Source organism: Oncorhynchus masou, chromosome 15 (genome assembly GCF_036934945.1).
Source record: "Oncorhynchus masou masou isolate Uvic2021 chromosome 15, UVic_Omas_1.1, whole genome shotgun sequence".
In the NCBI taxonomy this organism is placed as follows: Eukaryota; Metazoa; Chordata; class Actinopteri; order Salmoniformes; family Salmonidae; genus Oncorhynchus; species Oncorhynchus masou.
Window position 1 is genome coordinate 42396765 of NC_088226.1, and position 17208 is coordinate 42413972.

Genomic DNA, 17208 nt, shown 5'->3' on the forward strand with positions numbered 1-17208 from the left:
GCTTCAGTTTTGGCATCAGCTGGAAGACTGTCCCCCTTTCTCAGTGGAGAGAGAGCGGAGGGACGGTGAGTTGGGTGAGAGGCAGCCTCACAGCTGCTCCCCCCTTCTCTCTGACTGACCATCAGATGCAGGCCATCAGTCCAGTAAACACATTTTAAGCAAATGATTATGCTCACTCAGCAGTGCCTCACAAGTAACACAACACATGATCTATTACCAGTGTAATCATATATTTTATTTCAAATTGGTCTGAGAAGAACAACAGGCTGGGCAATTCAAGCGTAGCTAATATGCAGTGATAATGTATTGGACCTATAGCTTAGTGCACAAACCTCATTGCTACAGAATTGTTAATTGGTTAATTGGTTAATGTTTCATAGGCTTATATTTTATAAGTCATGTTTAAGACAGATCTGAGTGGTAGATCTCGGCTTGCTTTTTGACTCAAAGTGATCTTGACTCAAAGGTTGGTGGCTACTGCTTTATAGTGTACCATTTCTCACCAGGACAAATCATCTATGGTCCTCACTAAGCTATGCAGGAAGGAAGACAGCTCAGCTTGCAAACAAACAACGGACGGAGTGCATTTTAATATCTGAAGCACAGTGTGCCAGATATGTAAAACAAACACAGGGCTTTTTTCAGATGCCTTCAGTTTCCAGTCAGACAAGCTTTCCAAACAAATGGAAGCATTTTTATTTGCCTCCTAACTTTCTGTCTCCAGCTCTGTAGCCCAGGAATCTACAAGCGGGAATGCTCATTTAAACACAGTACAATAAACAAGTCATTGGTTTGAGATCCAGGCAGAAGGCCTCTGTCTCATGTTTATTCTGCTACATCTGCTAAAGCTCTGCTAATTACTTGCAGATAACAGAGGGGAGAGCTGGATTGAGATACCTCAATTCAGTTCTTTCCATTTGAGACACTCCGCTTTGATTGGCTGACTTAAAGGAGTTGAGTTGTTGTGTGTTAGGCGACTGTTGCTTTCACTTAACAACAACTCCCAGTGAAGTGATGGTCACCACATGGGACAACCAGTATCACTAGGAGAACTAAGGAGATTTGTTTAAACATCAGTCTTACCAGATTGAGCCTGTGGCCTCTAGATAACAAGACATCTTGAATAAATGGCAGTGGCACAGAAGAACATAGCTGAAATGTGTATAATTGTGATGTATTGCATCAACCCTTATCTCTCTCTTTCCCTCTCTCCCCCTTCCCTCCCTCACGCAATCTTCTCTCACTGTTTTTTTTACTTCTCTCTCTATTTTTTGCTCTTCCTCCCCTTTCTCCCCCACCCCTCTTCCTCTCTCTCTTCCCAACCCTTCCCCCTCCATATCCAGGTGATACAGCTGGCCGACAGCAGGCCCAGAAGCCCCAGCCCCCAGCCTCAGAGAACAGCAGTGCGGCCCACAGTATTGGCAGCACACAAAGCACGCCCTGTTCCAGCAGCAGCACAGCGTAGCCTTGGGGCCAGTCCGGGGCCAGCGGAGAAGGAGAGCCCCCCACCCCTCTGCAGGGCCACAGGAAGGGCCACATGGGTCACAGGGAACTGGGTTTGCTAACATTTGTTTCCCCGCTCGATGAAAGGAATTATTTTGGGATGCTTTGTGAAAACAAAGAAGAAGAATTTATTAAAAAAGAAGACAAAAAAAACAAAAGGATTTTGTAAGAAAGCCTGATGTTGCTGGTTAAATTCGATGTGTACCATTTTATTTCAATACAAGACGTTAAGGTTTTGTGACAGAGCTTCTGTACTGGAAGGACTTGTCTGAAGGGGAAATAGTACTAATACCACAGAAAGGCAACAAGGCCTCACATTTCTAGAGCGATAGAACTCTAGCTACGGACAAGAAACAACTGTTAGTGAAATACCAGACTTTTTTTCTTATCCAAATGCTGCTTTTTCTGCAACCACAACAGAGAATTTTGTTTTGACCTTAAATGTCTAGTTGAAGCTGTAAACAAGCTAGTGTACACCAATAGCACTGGAGACCGTAAAGCTGCCTGTCTGCACACACCATCTGTGGGTGTCAGCAAGGCTAGTGAGAGGAACAACATGGCTGTCAACCAGAGTGTTAACCCCTATCAATATGCTATATAAATAGGAGTTGCTACCTCCTATCCACATGCTATAAGGGATAGTCAAATCAATGATTTGAATCAGAGAGCAATAGTGTGAGAAGGAGCCTCTCAGCAGTCTCTTTTCCCCTCAAAGCCAGATAAAGCATCCTGCCATGTGCTATTAATCACTTGGAATCTGAAAGGACTTAATAACCAAGCAAGATATATACATAGATAGATACCAAGAAATGTGAAAGACAAAAGTAATGTGAAAGATATCTTGATGAACCCTGTTTGCAAGCCAGCTAGTCATGACAATCGGTCAGGACTTTGGCAACGCATCCGTGTAAACATACTGTTGTGACAACATCGATGACAAAGTATAAGCGGTGTGCATTTGGTCATATTGAGTGATGATTGCTTTGCAGTCCTTCGTCTCAAGTTTGATTGGTGTTACACAGCTTGGCTTTCGGCAGTATGGGTTTCTCATATACTATATAAAAACAGCCATTGTAAAGCTATATATATATTTTTGCAACTATTGTAAATAATCTAAAATGTTATAAGGAGAAAGTCAAAATATAATGTGCAAGATTGTGTGCATTCGAAGCCTTATGTTGTTAAATAAGACATGGTAAAGTGGCTATGTTTGGCCAGTATTCCCATATACTATAATGTTTTTATCCACTGTGAGGTAACTAAAATGTTACATGCTGCAGTATTGGATCATAAATATATATACAGTATTGTAATTGGGCATTACATTTGGAGCACAGTAATTGGGCATTACATTTAAAGCACAAAAACAACGTGCCGTTCGATCTGGGTCCGACACCACTAGGCCTTCAGCTGTTTTCATTCTGATTGTACATAATAATGTTGTACACAATTTCATACCAACATTTACATTTTTCACAGCAAATAATTGAGAACCTGATATGGTTGAGATTGTGGAATGAAAATATAAGCCAAAATAGTCATTGTCTGGTTTTGTTCAGTAAATCATACTCAGATTCTCAGCTTTCAAGTATATTTTCTGTATGTGGTAAATACATTGTCAATCTTACTCACCAGGGCATGGAATAGATCAACGTTGCAATATACTGGCGCCATCTTGTAATCTTAATGGTGTACTTGTTCCGACCAACATTCCACATCCTGATTATTTACGCCCTGGTGTCATGTTCAACATGTATTGTTTCTCTCTGTGTTTATAGACATATTTATTTTATTTTACCTTTATTTAAATAGGCAAGTCAGTTAAGAACAAATTCTTATTTTCAATGACGGCCTAGGAACAGTGGGTTAACTGCCTTGTTCAGGTGCAGAACGACAGATTTTTACCTTGTCAGCTCGGGGGTTCGATTTTGCAACTTTTCGGTCACTAGTCCAACGCTCTAACCACTAGGTTCCCTGCCGCCCCAGTATGGGCACTTAGATGTACATGATTGTGTACATAATTGTGCACATAATTGTACTACTATGGCTGACCCTGTAAAACAACACATTTCACTGCACATATTCGGTGTATGTGACAATACAACATGTTTTTTTTTTATGTCATGTGCCATGCTAATGCAAAGCCAAAAGAGTCCCACCGTCATAGAATCCATGAATGTTCTCTGGTGTTCCTTTACTTTTAGTAATTGGGGGGGTTTGAATAGACATGTCTTTTTTTAGGAGAAAAGCGATGGTTTGTACTAATTTTACTTTGTGGTTGGGCATGTAAAAGAAAATCCAATATGTTAAGTAAACATAATTTGCGTTAGATCCTACTTTTATGTGTTAAGTGTTTTATCGCAAAGCTTTGAGCCTGTGTTGTATGTAAACATGTGTAGCTGTCTCCACAGAAGAAAACAGAGTATAAATATATTTGTGGATAAAATTATATATATTTGAAAGTATTTACCTAGAGACAATCTATTGTTGACTCTTTCAGTACTGTGAATTTTTTTGTGTCGTGCTCTTTCTATTTTTCATAAATGTACATACGGTGCATTTGAAAAGTATTCAGACCCCTTCCTTTTTTTCACAATATGTTACTTTACAACCTTATTCTAAAATGTATTAAATATATTTTTCCCTTCTCAATCTACACACAATACCCCATTATGACAAAGCGGAAATATGTTTTTAGAATTTTTTGAAAATGTATAAAAAAATATGTATTCAGGCCCTTTTGCTATGAGACTCGAAAATTAAGCTCAGGGGCATCCTGTTTCCATTGATCATCCTTCAGATGGTTCTACATCTTGATTGGAGTCCACCTGTGGTAAATTCAATTGATTGGACATGATCTGGAAAGGCACACACCTGTCTATATAAGGTCCCACAGTTGGCCGTGCATGACAGAGCAAAAAACAAGACATGAGGTCGAAGGAATTGTACTTAGAGCTCCGAGACAGGATTGTGTTGAGGCACAGATCTGGGGAAGGGTACCAAAACATTTCTGCAGCATTGAAGGTCCATCATTCTTAAATGGAATAAGTTTAGAACCACCAGGACTCTTCTTAGATCTGTCCGACAGGCCAAACTGAGCAATCGGGGGAGAAGGGCCTTGGTCAGGGAGGTGACCAAGAACCCGATGCTCACTCTGACAGAGCTCTAGAGTTCCTCTGTGAAGATGGGGGATCCTTCCAGAAGGACAACCATCTCTGCAACACTCCACCAATCAGGCCTTTATGGTAGAGTGGCCAGACGGAAGCCACTCCTCAGTGAAAGGCACATGACAGCCTGCTTGGAATTTTCCAAAAGGCCAAAAGAAAGAAGATTCTTTGGACTGATGAAACCAAGATTGAACTCTTTGGACTGAATGTCAAGCATCATGTCTGGAGGAAACCTGGCACCATCCCTACGGTGATGCATGGTGGTGGCAGCATCATGCTGTGGGGATGTTTTTCAGAGGCAGGGACTATGAAACTAGTCAGGATCGACGGAAAGATGAATGGAGCAAAGTACAGAGTGATCCTTGTTTAAAGTCTGCTCCAGAGCGCTCAGGACCTCAGACAGGCGAACGTTCCCCTTCCAACAGGACAACGACCCTAAGCACACAGCCAAGACAACACAGGACTGGCTCCGGGACAAGTCTCTGAATGTCCTTGAGTGGCCCGGACTTGAACCCAATCAAACATCTTTGCATAGACCTGAAAATAGCTGTGCAGCGATGCTCCCCATCCAACCTGACAGCTTGAGAGGATCTGCAGAGAAGAGTGGGAGAAACTCCCAAATACAGGTGTGCCAATCTTGTAACGTCATACCCAAGACTCAATGCTGTAATCGCTGCCAAAGGGGCTTCAACTAAATACTGAGTAAACGGTCTGAATACTTATGTAAATGTGATATTTCTAAAAACCTGTTTTTCCATTGTCATTATGGGGTATTTTGTGTAGATTGATCAGAATTTTTTTTTTTTTATCCATTTTAGAATGAGGCTGTAGCGTAACAAAATGTAGAAAAAGTCAAGGCATCTGAATACTCTCCAAAGGCACTGTATATTACTTTATATATTTCTGTTTCTAAAAGATATATATACATATATATATATTTTAGCAATTTTCTTCATGTGATGTTTTGATTTTTAGAACATTTGCAAACCCATTAGTTCTCACTCCGTGTTGAATTTGGTTCCATTGACTACCTTAAAAGGATACCGTTTTTAATGAATTTGTTCTTTGTAAACATAGAGACGATTAGATATTGTATAGCATTACAAAAGTAATATATTTGAAACCCACATCTTACATATGAACACGAATGTGACATTATTGATAATATATAAGTAAGCAAGACTAAAGTGCTATATAAACACAATGGAAAAGTAGTATAACATTTTATTTCCATAAATCAAAAGATCAGATTTTCTGTATAGTCTGTTCCTTTCACATATTCATCTGTCGTAGTACAGGTTTAGCTGTGTTCATACTCTCTGAACTCTGGTCTTGGTCGATGTCTTGTTCTGTGATTGTGCCAGAAGAGTTTTTCCTGTTTTTTGTTTTTTTTTAGCTATAGTGTATGAGTTCTCTCTGAAATGTTGCTTTCTCTAGTGGAATGGCAGTCTTCAACATTCATCATTTTGCATTGATAACATTCCTGCAGTTCACTGGTTTTTCTTACCGACTGCTCGACATTTACCCATGAACCTGTCTCTTCCTTTCATCTCCTCCCTGTCTAACGGGGTACAGGAGGTTGAGGACCTTCATATTCCCATTATTGTCCAAATACCTATGAAGAGGAATAACCTCCCAGTAGGAAGTTCCATCTGAAATTACACTTTATGAATTTGGATTCGATTAGACATTCTATTTGTAAGTTAAGATTGCAAATCACTGTTAGTAAATCTTACAGTGATAGAGTATTGTGGAAAGTAGCACAGGGGAGGTTTGCTGGTTACAGCCAACCTGTAAGAGGGGCCCCACTTTCATACAGTACATAATAACAAATTGTATTGCTTTAGTTGTTTGAACCTTTTTATCAACGTTTATCTACCTCATTTTGTGAGTTTGTGTGTGCTGAATGTGTATTAATATGTATGTACTTGTGTGAGAGAAAAAGAGAGAGTTGTGTTCTACTATTTAATATGTTGTGATGGTTGAAAGGGCTCTATGTTTTTCTGTACAGTGCCTTCAGAAAGTTTTCATTCCCCTTGACTTATTCCACATTTTGTTGTTACAGCCTGAATTCAAAATTGATTAAATAGATTTTTATTCTACACACAATACCCCCATTGTGTTTTAGAAATGTTATCAAATTTATTGAAAATTAAATACAGAAATATTACCTTTGGCAGCAATTACAGCTGTGAGCCTTTATGGGTAAGTCTATAAGAGCTTTCCACGCCTGGATGGTGCAAAATTTGCCCATTATTCTTTTCAACATTCTTCAAGCTCTGTCAAATTGGTTGTTGATCATTGCTAGACAATTTTCAGGTCTTGCCATACTTTTTCAAGTAGATTTAAGTCAAAACGGTAAGTCGGCCACTCAGGAACATTCACTGTCTTCTTGGTAAGCAACTCCAGTGTAGATTTGGCCTTGTGTTTTAGGTTATTGTCCTGCTGAAGGGTGAATTCACCTCCCAGCGTCTGGTGAAAAACAGACTGAACCAGGTTTTCTTCAAGGATTTTGCCTCTTAGCTATCCTGAAAAACTCCCCAGTCCGTAACGATTACAAGCATACCCGTAACATGATGCAGCCACCAATATGGTTGAACATATGGAGAGTGGTACTCAGTAATGTGTTCTATCGGCTATTGCCCCAACATAACACTTTGTATTCAGGATCAAGTATTACTTTAGTGCCTTGTTGCAAACATGATGCATATTTTGGAATATTTTTATTGTGTTCAGGCTTCCTTATTTTCACTCTGTCTGTTAGTATTGTGGAGTAACTACAATGTTGTTGATCCATCATCCCTTTTCTCCTATCACAGCCATTATACTCTTAACTGTTTTACATCCACCATTGGCCTCAATGGTGAAATCCCTGAGCGGTTTATATATCAGAGTGTAACTAATAGCCCCACCATGTTCAACGGGATATTCAATATCTCTTTTTTTTCTCTCAATGGGTGCCCTTCTTTGTGAGCCATTGGCAAACTTCCCTGGTTTTTGTGGTTGAATCTGTTTGAAATTCACTTACAGATAGTTGTATGTGTGGGGTACAGACATGGGGTAGTCATTAAAATATAATTTGAAACATTATTGCACACAGCGTGAGTCCATGCAACTTATAATGTGTAATCACATTTGAACTCCTTAACTTATTTAGGCTTGTGATAACAAAAGGGTTGACTACTTATTGACTCAAGACATTTCAGCTTTTCATTTTTAATCAATTTCTAAATGATTCTAAAAACATAATTAACTTTGACATTATGGGGTATTGTGTGGAGGCCAATGACAAAAAATATATATATTTAAGCAATTTCAAATTCAGGGTGTAACACGACGAAATGTGGGAAAAGTAAATGGTGTGCATACTTTCTGAAGGACCTGTATATGTTCAAGTCTAAAATCTTTAAAACTTTTCCACAATTTGATAGTCAATGTACTGTAGATTCCCTCTCCCTACCATTGGTCAGTTGGCTGTAGGGTGGCAGGTAGCCCAGCAGTTAGAGCATTGGGATAATAACCGAAAGGTTGCTGGTTTGAAAACATGAGTATGTCGATGTGCCCTTGAGCAAGGCACTTATCGCTAACATTTGCTCCACTCCAGTGGTGCCATACTACTATGGTTGACCCTTTAAAACTGCACCTTTCTGGTGTATGTGACAATAAAACATTTTTTTTTTGTAGTTTCATAACACAACCAAAGAAGTCCCTTCTCAAATGCTAGTCGAAATACCCTTCTTCTCAAAGCTATTTCTTAATACGATTTTTGTTTTTGTTTTGCAAAGCTTTTTGTAAATAAAACATGCTGTAAATATGCATGATATTTTGTATCCACAATTGTATACATAATAAATTCTTATAATCCTTCATAACTTGTTCGGTATGTTTCTTGTCTTCCTCTGATTAAACAATTATTCTTATGTTTCTATTAAGCGTCAAATTTGTAAAATAACAACAGGCTGAAAGTACATTTCGGACTATTGAATGTTGGTGAGGACGGAGCCATATATGCTTCATTCTGTACCTTACTTAGTCATTATCTCACCCAGAACAGTGTAGATATCCCTATTCCTGTGTGCCTTGTCTTATATTAATGAGTTGTAGTAATGATGTGTTAGGTTTGGCAGCGTGTTGATGATGTCATCAGGCCCCTCTTGGGTGAGGTCATTACATGATGCAGACCATGTGGCCTTCTAGCACAGGGGACGAGGGGGAGACCGCCTAAACGTGTACACACGTGTACGACCACACTCAGGCAAATGCACGCACGCAAACACACTCTCTCGATCTCTCTCCCCACAAGCTAATCAGGCCCATCTTCTCCTTTGATTAGGGGTCCTTGGAGTCATGTATACGCATAGTGGGATGTCATACTGTCAGAGAGAAGAGGCCCAGGGTGAGTTGGATAGGAGATCTGATAATGATGTCATCCCAACCATGTTTGAGTTGACCAGTCCAGGCCACACTTCTCAAAACTTACTGACCACTGGAGGGCAAAAAGTCCTGCATGATGTCACTCTGCTGGCCTGAGTGTCAGCCCCTACACCTTCCATTTCCCCATGGCTTTAAAGGCTTTTAGTAAGACACGCTGCTTGCAAAGGAAAAGAATATCAAAGATTACATTGCAACTGAATGAAGGTGCTCAGCCGTTTGTCCTTTTTGTGTGATCGACAGTTGGCTTCAAGCATTGTTTTATGTTACCTGTGTGTGAAGGCGCCCAGAACCAGTCCAGGAGTGATTTCTCACTCAGCGGGACAGGCCCCTCTCCAAGTTATGACTAATTTGTTTTGCACACTTCTCCAACCATTCATATGCCTCCTCAGATCCACAGCCAGATGTTGAGATCACTGATTTTTGATATGATTATTTTCTATAACAGAGAAAATGTGTTCTTCTTTGACAACCATTCAACCAGACCAGACCAGTTTGTACAGTCCAAAGCTAAAGCACTCAGACACAGGGTTGCATCCCAAATGGCACCATATTCCCTATATACAGAAGTGCACTACTTTTGGACCATTCGCTATATAGGGAATATGGTGCCATTTGGGACGTGGGACAGACTTTCTGTACATAAGAAAATATTGAATCATACCAACAACCCAGAGTGAGGATTACCATAGAATAGGGACGTAACCAATTATTACTTAGTAGGTCAAGACAGTTTTGGGGGGTTTTGTCCTAGTTAGTGAACGTGGCCAAGTAGGTATGGGATTATTATGACGAAAGAACTACGTGAGTTTGTCATTTTTATTTTGTGGTCACATGTTGCGATTCGTGGTTGCAAATGTGTAATCTAATATCGCAAGCTTGTATCATGATGTGTAAAAGATGTAACAATGTTTGCAAACATGTAACGGGGCGGCAGGGTAGCCTAGTGGTTAGAGCCTTGGCCTAGTTACCGGAAGGTTGCAAGTTCAAACCCCCGAGCTGACAAGGTACAAATCTGTCGTTCTGCCCCTGAACAGGCAGTTAACCCACTGTTCCTAGACCGTCATTGAAAATAAGAATTTGTTCTTAACTGACTTGCCTAGTTAAATAAAGGTAAAATAAATTTGAATACGTTCAATAAGATTTGCAAGTGTAATTTATTTTCAGAATTATTACAAATCCATTTACGAGTATGACCTATGTTTTCACGTTACCAAGAGATTTGTACATTTGTAGAAAGACATTCGCAAAGTAAATAATTTGCACCCTGGGGGCAGGAGCTATTACTCCTGACCAATCAGTTCCCTCTGACAAAATCACAGCCGCCTAACTATTGGCTGGATTGTTCAATCAATCAAATCTCAGGAAGTAGCTACCCACATGCGCAAGAGATGAGATCAAATTAAACCAAAATTATTTACTTGAAAGTAATGATCTTCTTTTAAAATCTGTGTTCATCAATGTTTTTGTGAAAAGACATGACAGTAGTTTGCTTATCATGTGAAATATAATGGTACATTTCAGACGAACTTCAGACACTGCATTGACAACCACTATCGTGTTAGCTAGCTGACCTCTGACATTCATCCTAGTTTGACTATCAACTGGCTAGCTTTATCAGGCAGGTTTAGATGCGAGGGGGAAAATTATATTTTTGTTAGTTACCATCTGATTGATAAAGTTGATTATAAATGCCATTTGTTATCTAGATAGCTAAATTGAAACTGCTGGGGGAAAGCTAATCCAAGTTTATCATTTTAAAAGGCTAATTGATCATTAGAAAACCCTTTTGCTAGTATGTTAGCACAGCTGAAAACTGTCGTTCTGATTAAAGAAGCAATAAAACTGGCCTTCTTTAGACTAGTTGAGTATCTAGAGCATCAGCATTTGTGGGTTGGATTACAGGCTCAAAATGGCCAGAAACAAATAACTTTCTTCTGAAATTCGTCAGTCTATTCTTGTTCTGAGAAATGAATCCTATTCCATGCGAAAATAGTATTTAGATTGCACAAATCCACAAAGAATTAGACTTAGAAAACAAATCCAATTTTGATAAACTCCTATGTCTACTGGGTGAAATACCAGTGTGCAATCACAGCAGCAATATATGTGACCTGTTGCCACAAGAAAAGGGCAACCAGTGAAGAACAAACACCATTGTAAATACAACCCATGTTTATTTATTTTCCCTTTTGTACTTTAACTATTTGCACATCGTTACAACACTGTACTGTAAATAGACATAATATGCCATTTGAAATGTCTTTATTATTTTGGAACTTCTGTGAGTGTAATGTTTACTGTTAATTTTTATTGATTATTTTAATTTGTTAATTATCTACTTCACTTGCTTTGGCAATGCTAACATATGTTTCCCATGCCAATAAAGCCCTTGAATTGAATTGAGAGTAAAGCTAGGATGAATGTCTGAGGCCATCTAGCTAACGCGATAGCGGCTGTCAATGCAATGGCTGGTCTGGAGTTCGTTTGAATTGTACCACTATATTTCACATATGTAAACTACTGTCATGCCTTTTCACAAAACAATCGATGAACACAGATAAAATAAAAGAGGATTACTTACAAGTAGATCATTTTGGTTTAATTTACCTCATCCTCTCTTGTGGGAAGGTACTTTCTGAGATTTGATGGATGGAACAACCCAGCCAATGGTTAGGCGGCTGTGGTTTTGGCAGAGGGAACTGATTGGCCAGGAGTAATTTTTTTAAACTTACGAATGTCTTTCTACAAATTTACAACACTTTTTGCAAGTTTACGAATATCTTGGTAACGTGACAGAACTCGTAGCGCACGCAGATTCTGTCGTTCTCCTGTTGGAAGGGGAACGTTCGCCTGTCTGAGGTCCTGAGTGCTCTGGAGCAAATTTTAAACAAGGATCACTTTGTACTTTGCTCTGTTCATCCTTCCCTCGAACCAGACATCTGCAAGTGTATTATTGATTCACAGCAGAATATTCATGCTTGTAAATGGACTTGTAATAATTCTAAAAATAAATTATGTCAAGTTGCAAGTTTGCGACCGTTGTTAAATCTTTTGCAAATCAAATCAAATTTATTTATATAGCCCTTCGTACATCAGCTGATATCTCAAAGTGCTGTACAGAAACCCAGCCTAAAACCCCAAACAGCAAGCAATGCAGGTGTAGAAGCACGGTGGTTAGGAAAAACTCCCTAGAAAGGCCAAAACCTAGGAAGAAACCTAGAGAGGAACCAGGCTATGTGGGGTGGCCAGTCCTCTTCTGGCTGTGCCGGGTAGAGATTATAACAGAACATGGCCAAGATGTTCAAATGTTCATAAATGACCAGCATGGTCGAATAATAATAAGGCAGAACAGTTGAAACTGGAGCAGCAGCACGGCCAGGTGGACTGGGGACAGCAAGGAGTCATCATGTCAGGTAGTCCTGGGGCATGGTCCTAGGGCTCAGGTCCTCCGAGAGAGAGAAAGAAAGAGAATTAGAGAGAGCATATGTGGGGTGGCCAGTCCTCTTCCGGCTGTGCCGGGTGGAGATTATAACAGAACATGGCCAAGATGTTCAAATGTTCATAAATGACCAGCATGGTCGAATAATAATAAGGCAGAACAGTTGAAACTGGAGCAGCAGCACGGCCAGGTGGACTGGGGACAGCAAGGAGTCATCATGTCAGGTAGTCCTGGGGCATGGTCCTAGGGCTCAGGTCCTCCGAGAGAGAGAAAGAAAGAGAATTAGAGAGAGCATATGTGGGGTGGCCAGTCCTCTTCCGGCTGTGCCGGGTGGAGATTATAACAGAACATGGCCAAGATGTTCAAATGTTCATAAATGACCAGCATGGTCGAATAATAATAAGGTAGAACAGTTGAAACTGGAGCAGCAGCACGGCCAGGTGGACTGGGGACAGCAAGGAGTCATTATATCAGGTAGTCCTGGGGCATGGTCCTAGGGCTCAGGTCCTCCGAGAGAGAGAAGGAGAGAATTAGAGAACGCACACTTAGATTCACACAGGACATCGAATTGGACAGGAGAAGTACTCCAGATATAACAAACTGATCCCAGCCACCCGACACATAAACTACTGCAGCATAAATACTGGAGGCTGAGACAGGAGGGGTCAGGAGACACTGTGGCCCCATCCGAGGACACCCCCGGACAGGGCCAAACACATCATTGCACATCATGATACAAGCTTGCGAAATTAAATGACACATTTGCGAATCGCACTTATAACCACAACTCAATGTGCGACCACAAAATTTGAAATAGAAACTCACGGAGTTCTGTCATCACTATAATCCCATAAAGAGGATGGTCTGAGACATCTCACAGAGCAGAGAACCACATCCTGTTTCGGAGCCATTGGTCAATCCCCAGGGGGGTCGTTGGAGTGGTTAGAGGAGGTGGACAACAGGGTCATGTCTTGGTGTGGAGTGTTTGTATGTGTGTGTGTGCGTGTCTGTGTGAGTGAGAGAGGTGGTTGAGGTGAGAGGTTATTTTATGAGGTGTAGATACTAATCAGGAGTTGTAATTTCAATGCTACATTTGTAAAAAAGTAATTTTTCCAAAAGCGCTGCTCGGAGTAGGCTTTAGATACAAACGCTGCTCGGAGTAGACTTTAGATACAGTGTACCATACCACCTGTTACAGATATCATTAGATATGAACACTAGCTCGCAGAAACATGAACGTCAAAGAAATCTCAAACACCAAGATAACTTCACCCCACAGGTTTACCCTGCGGATGTGTATGACCCAGACATAAATTCCAACCACACCTGTCGTAGTAGTAGACAATCTAAGTTTAGCTTCCAAGCACAGCTGGCCCCCGTTCGCTCCACACACGAAGAAAAATGACTACGGTACATTTGATATCACTTGCCAGTGTCCATCAAAAAGTCTCATTCTGCAGACTTGCAGACGGTGTTTTGATTATGGCACATGGGTACTGTGTGTATATTTACTTGAGAGGTTGGAAGGACTCACTTTTATAGCTGGAACATTGGAGCAATTCCAATAAAATATCCATAGCTTCAGAACCACACAGAATCACACCACCGCATATAATGAAAAATCACAACCACACACACACACACACACACCACAGAAATGGGTCTCAAAACAACACAGAATCATTTTTATACAAAAATACATTCCTCATTGTGGCCTTTCTAGTTGGGCAACTAGCCTTATTGCAGTAATGGTTTATACATCTGCGTGTCAAATTCAGAATTTCAAGCTCTGAGATGAATGCTGGCAATGACTGAGTTCAAGTGAACCCACGGTATTGACTATGACATAACCATGTTTTCCTTCAACCGAGAGGTCTATTACGGCCAGTACCCCCACTCTCCCCAGCACATTGAAACCAAACACAAATACAACAACGCTCACGGGTAATGCCTATTGTTCACATATATCGTGAGACTTCACAATGCAGTAGTATGCACCAACATAGTTGGTTAGTATTATGGAAAATGTGAATGCATACATACAAGACATCTGTAAACTGTATAGCTGTTTCTAGGGGTCTTTGTTTTGATTATGTGTAAACTGTGAAGCAGGGATAGATTATAGATTGGCAGAGAGTGTGGTTACTGCTGTTTATTTCCTACTGACAGTCAACTCTGTCATGATGACTTGCACCACAGCAAGCTTATCTTTCAAACAGAAAATCATCCAGAATGTAGACCACTTGTGATGGATCATTTAAAAGACTGTGGTCATTTGTAGTCTTCTCAATCCTTTTAACAGTAATTACAGTGTAATTACACTACAGTAAACTCACAGCTATTGATGATGATTTAAAGACCATCAAAGTCCATAAGGAAATACTGAGCATTGAAGCAATTATGTATAGATTTGCATATATTGGCAGAGTACGTCATGTAAAAGCAGTTTTACGATACAGGTAACCCCAAAATGTTATTCCAATAATATGAACATTTATTTGATTAATTGTGCTTTTACTGAGAATTGGAGCCATTGTTATTAAGGCTCTTGGCTAATTTTTCGGGCTCTGGTGTTGGAGTGGATTTTAAGTACCTTTCTTAATTAAACCACGGGCAAAGTCTAATTTCATCAAATCTGGAAAGTAAAGCCCTCTTGGAAAATAAACCCCTCTTCCTGGAGGATGGCAGAGAGCTGTAAACACACCGATACCAGCTGCCAGCGACTGCTTGCTTGCCTGCTTGGTCTGCTTGTCTGTGTGCCTGGCTGCCTGTCTTTCAGCCTGCTTGGTCTGCTTGTCTGTGTGCCTGGCTGCCTGTCTTTCAGCCTGCTTGGTCTGCCTACCTGCCTGTCTGATCTCTCTGCCTGAGACTGGGTACAGATGTTGTGGTCCTTTTGGGACTAGGAGGGAAGTAGGAAAGGAGGGCCAGACTGTGTTACGATTTGTTATTCCATCCCAGACATGATTCAGAGGGAGAGAGAGGGAGAGAAAGATGGAGAGAGAGTGCTGCCCTGCCAAGGCTCTGAGCTCTGTTGCTTCACTCTGCACCACCATAACCAAACAGAATAAAAACACTCCAGCAGCACTACTTACCAGGCTTTAAGCACAACCAGATGTCTACCCTCTCAACCAATAATCACATCAAATACATACTTTCTTTCTGATTGGTCAATGGCATGTCCCAGTCGATCACTGAAATCTGTCAACTACAAAACAGAAATGTAGGGTGTGCCGAGAGTGCTAAACGCCGCTGTAGTTCAGGGAACCACTGGAAGGTGAGTGGTGCAGAACTGACCTGCAGTTAGAGATAAAGGTATAAATATGCCATGATGGAAATATACACCACGGGTCTGCTGGGCCTTGACAGGAAATCACATGAGGAAAAGAGGGCAAACCTGTGCTGAGCTTGAGAAAGTGTTTGTGTGTGCCTGGAAAAATTGAATGTCCACATGTATGTACAAATTCTGCTGCTGACTGCTCGTACTCTGTGTTTATGTACTTGAAGACATGTTTGAAAGAGATTGTGATATTGTGTTTCCAATTGACACCCTTCAGATGTGCTTCATCTAAGACAGTGGTTCTCAAACCTCTCCTTGGGGACTCGCAGCCGTTCCGTGTATTGGATCTTTTCCAAAGCTAGCACACCTGATTAAACTTGTTAACTAATCATCAGGCTTTTGTCAATCAGATGAGCTAGTTCAGGCCTAATACAAACTTGTGAAACGTCTGGGAGGAGATATTTGAGAAACACTGATCTAAGATGTGCTACCTCCTTTTCTTTTCTCTATGATGGCCATCAATCTGAATGGGATTCCTCTATTATCTTTAGTACAAGAGCGTCAAAGATTTATTAGGGGATTCGAGTTTGGTTACAAGTTAATCCATACCTGAACACCCCAACCTCTTAGCATGACCTTTTCAGTCCACAGCTGGAGTCCATCCCAGATTTATTTGTTTGTTTATTTATTTGCTTATTTGGAACCCCATGAGCTTTTGCAGAAGCATCAGCTACTCTTCCTGGGGTCCACAATCCAAATCCCACGCCTGGAGCTGTGAAAGGTTGGAGGTTGGAAGTGGGGGTGTGGGGTCATATATTTTATGTGCCTTGCCTCCCGAGGGACCTGGGGCCACGAACAGTTCAACGATAAACGTGAGAAATGTTTGCCTCGTGAAGGCCATCATGCATGTGCCATGAGGCCAGAAACAGGGTGGCCTGGGCCTGTTTTTCTGATTCACTAACTAACTGTGTGTGTGTGTGTGTGTGTGTGTGTGTGTGTGTGTGTGTGTGTGTGTGTGTGTGTGTGTGTGTGTGTGTGTGTGTGTGTGTGTGTGTGTGTGTGTGTTATTATGACCAACCTTTACCTGTGTTAGCAATTCTGTGATACATTTTTCTAGGAGAAGAAGAGGTGGCTTTGTTGATCAGGGCTCAGCAGCAGTAGGAGAGTGGGAGCCTGTGGGCCTTTAATGAAAAAATGTTTTTTGTTCTTCACGATGTCCTCTGCAATAGGTCTGCTTTTGAAAATGAAACCTCACTAAGCCAATAAGTAGTTTCTTCTTCTTCTTCTTCATTTCGTCGCGATCGAGACTGCTTTCAGATGGACCATCAGCAGAGCTCTAAAGTCACAGGTCAACCATATTGTTTATGTAGTTTACAGGAGTTTCCTTT

At 40.8% G+C, this 17208-nt stretch overlaps 1 protein-coding gene across 1 annotated transcript in view; it reads left to right on the forward strand.

Annotated features, from left to right (window-relative positions):
- LOC135556267 (transforming growth factor beta receptor type 3-like) overlaps positions 1 to 8542 on the forward strand; it is a 148213-nt gene extending 139671 nt beyond the window's left edge. Inside the window, exon 17 of the mRNA XM_064989329.1 lies at positions 1344 to 8542. Within this exon, the coding sequence (XP_064845401.1) occupies positions 1344 to 1465 (122 nt within the window). The 3' untranslated portion in view covers positions 1466 to 8542. The remainder of the gene's footprint in view (positions 1 to 1343) is intronic.
- The last annotated feature ends 8666 nt before the right edge of the window (positions 8543 to 17208 follow it).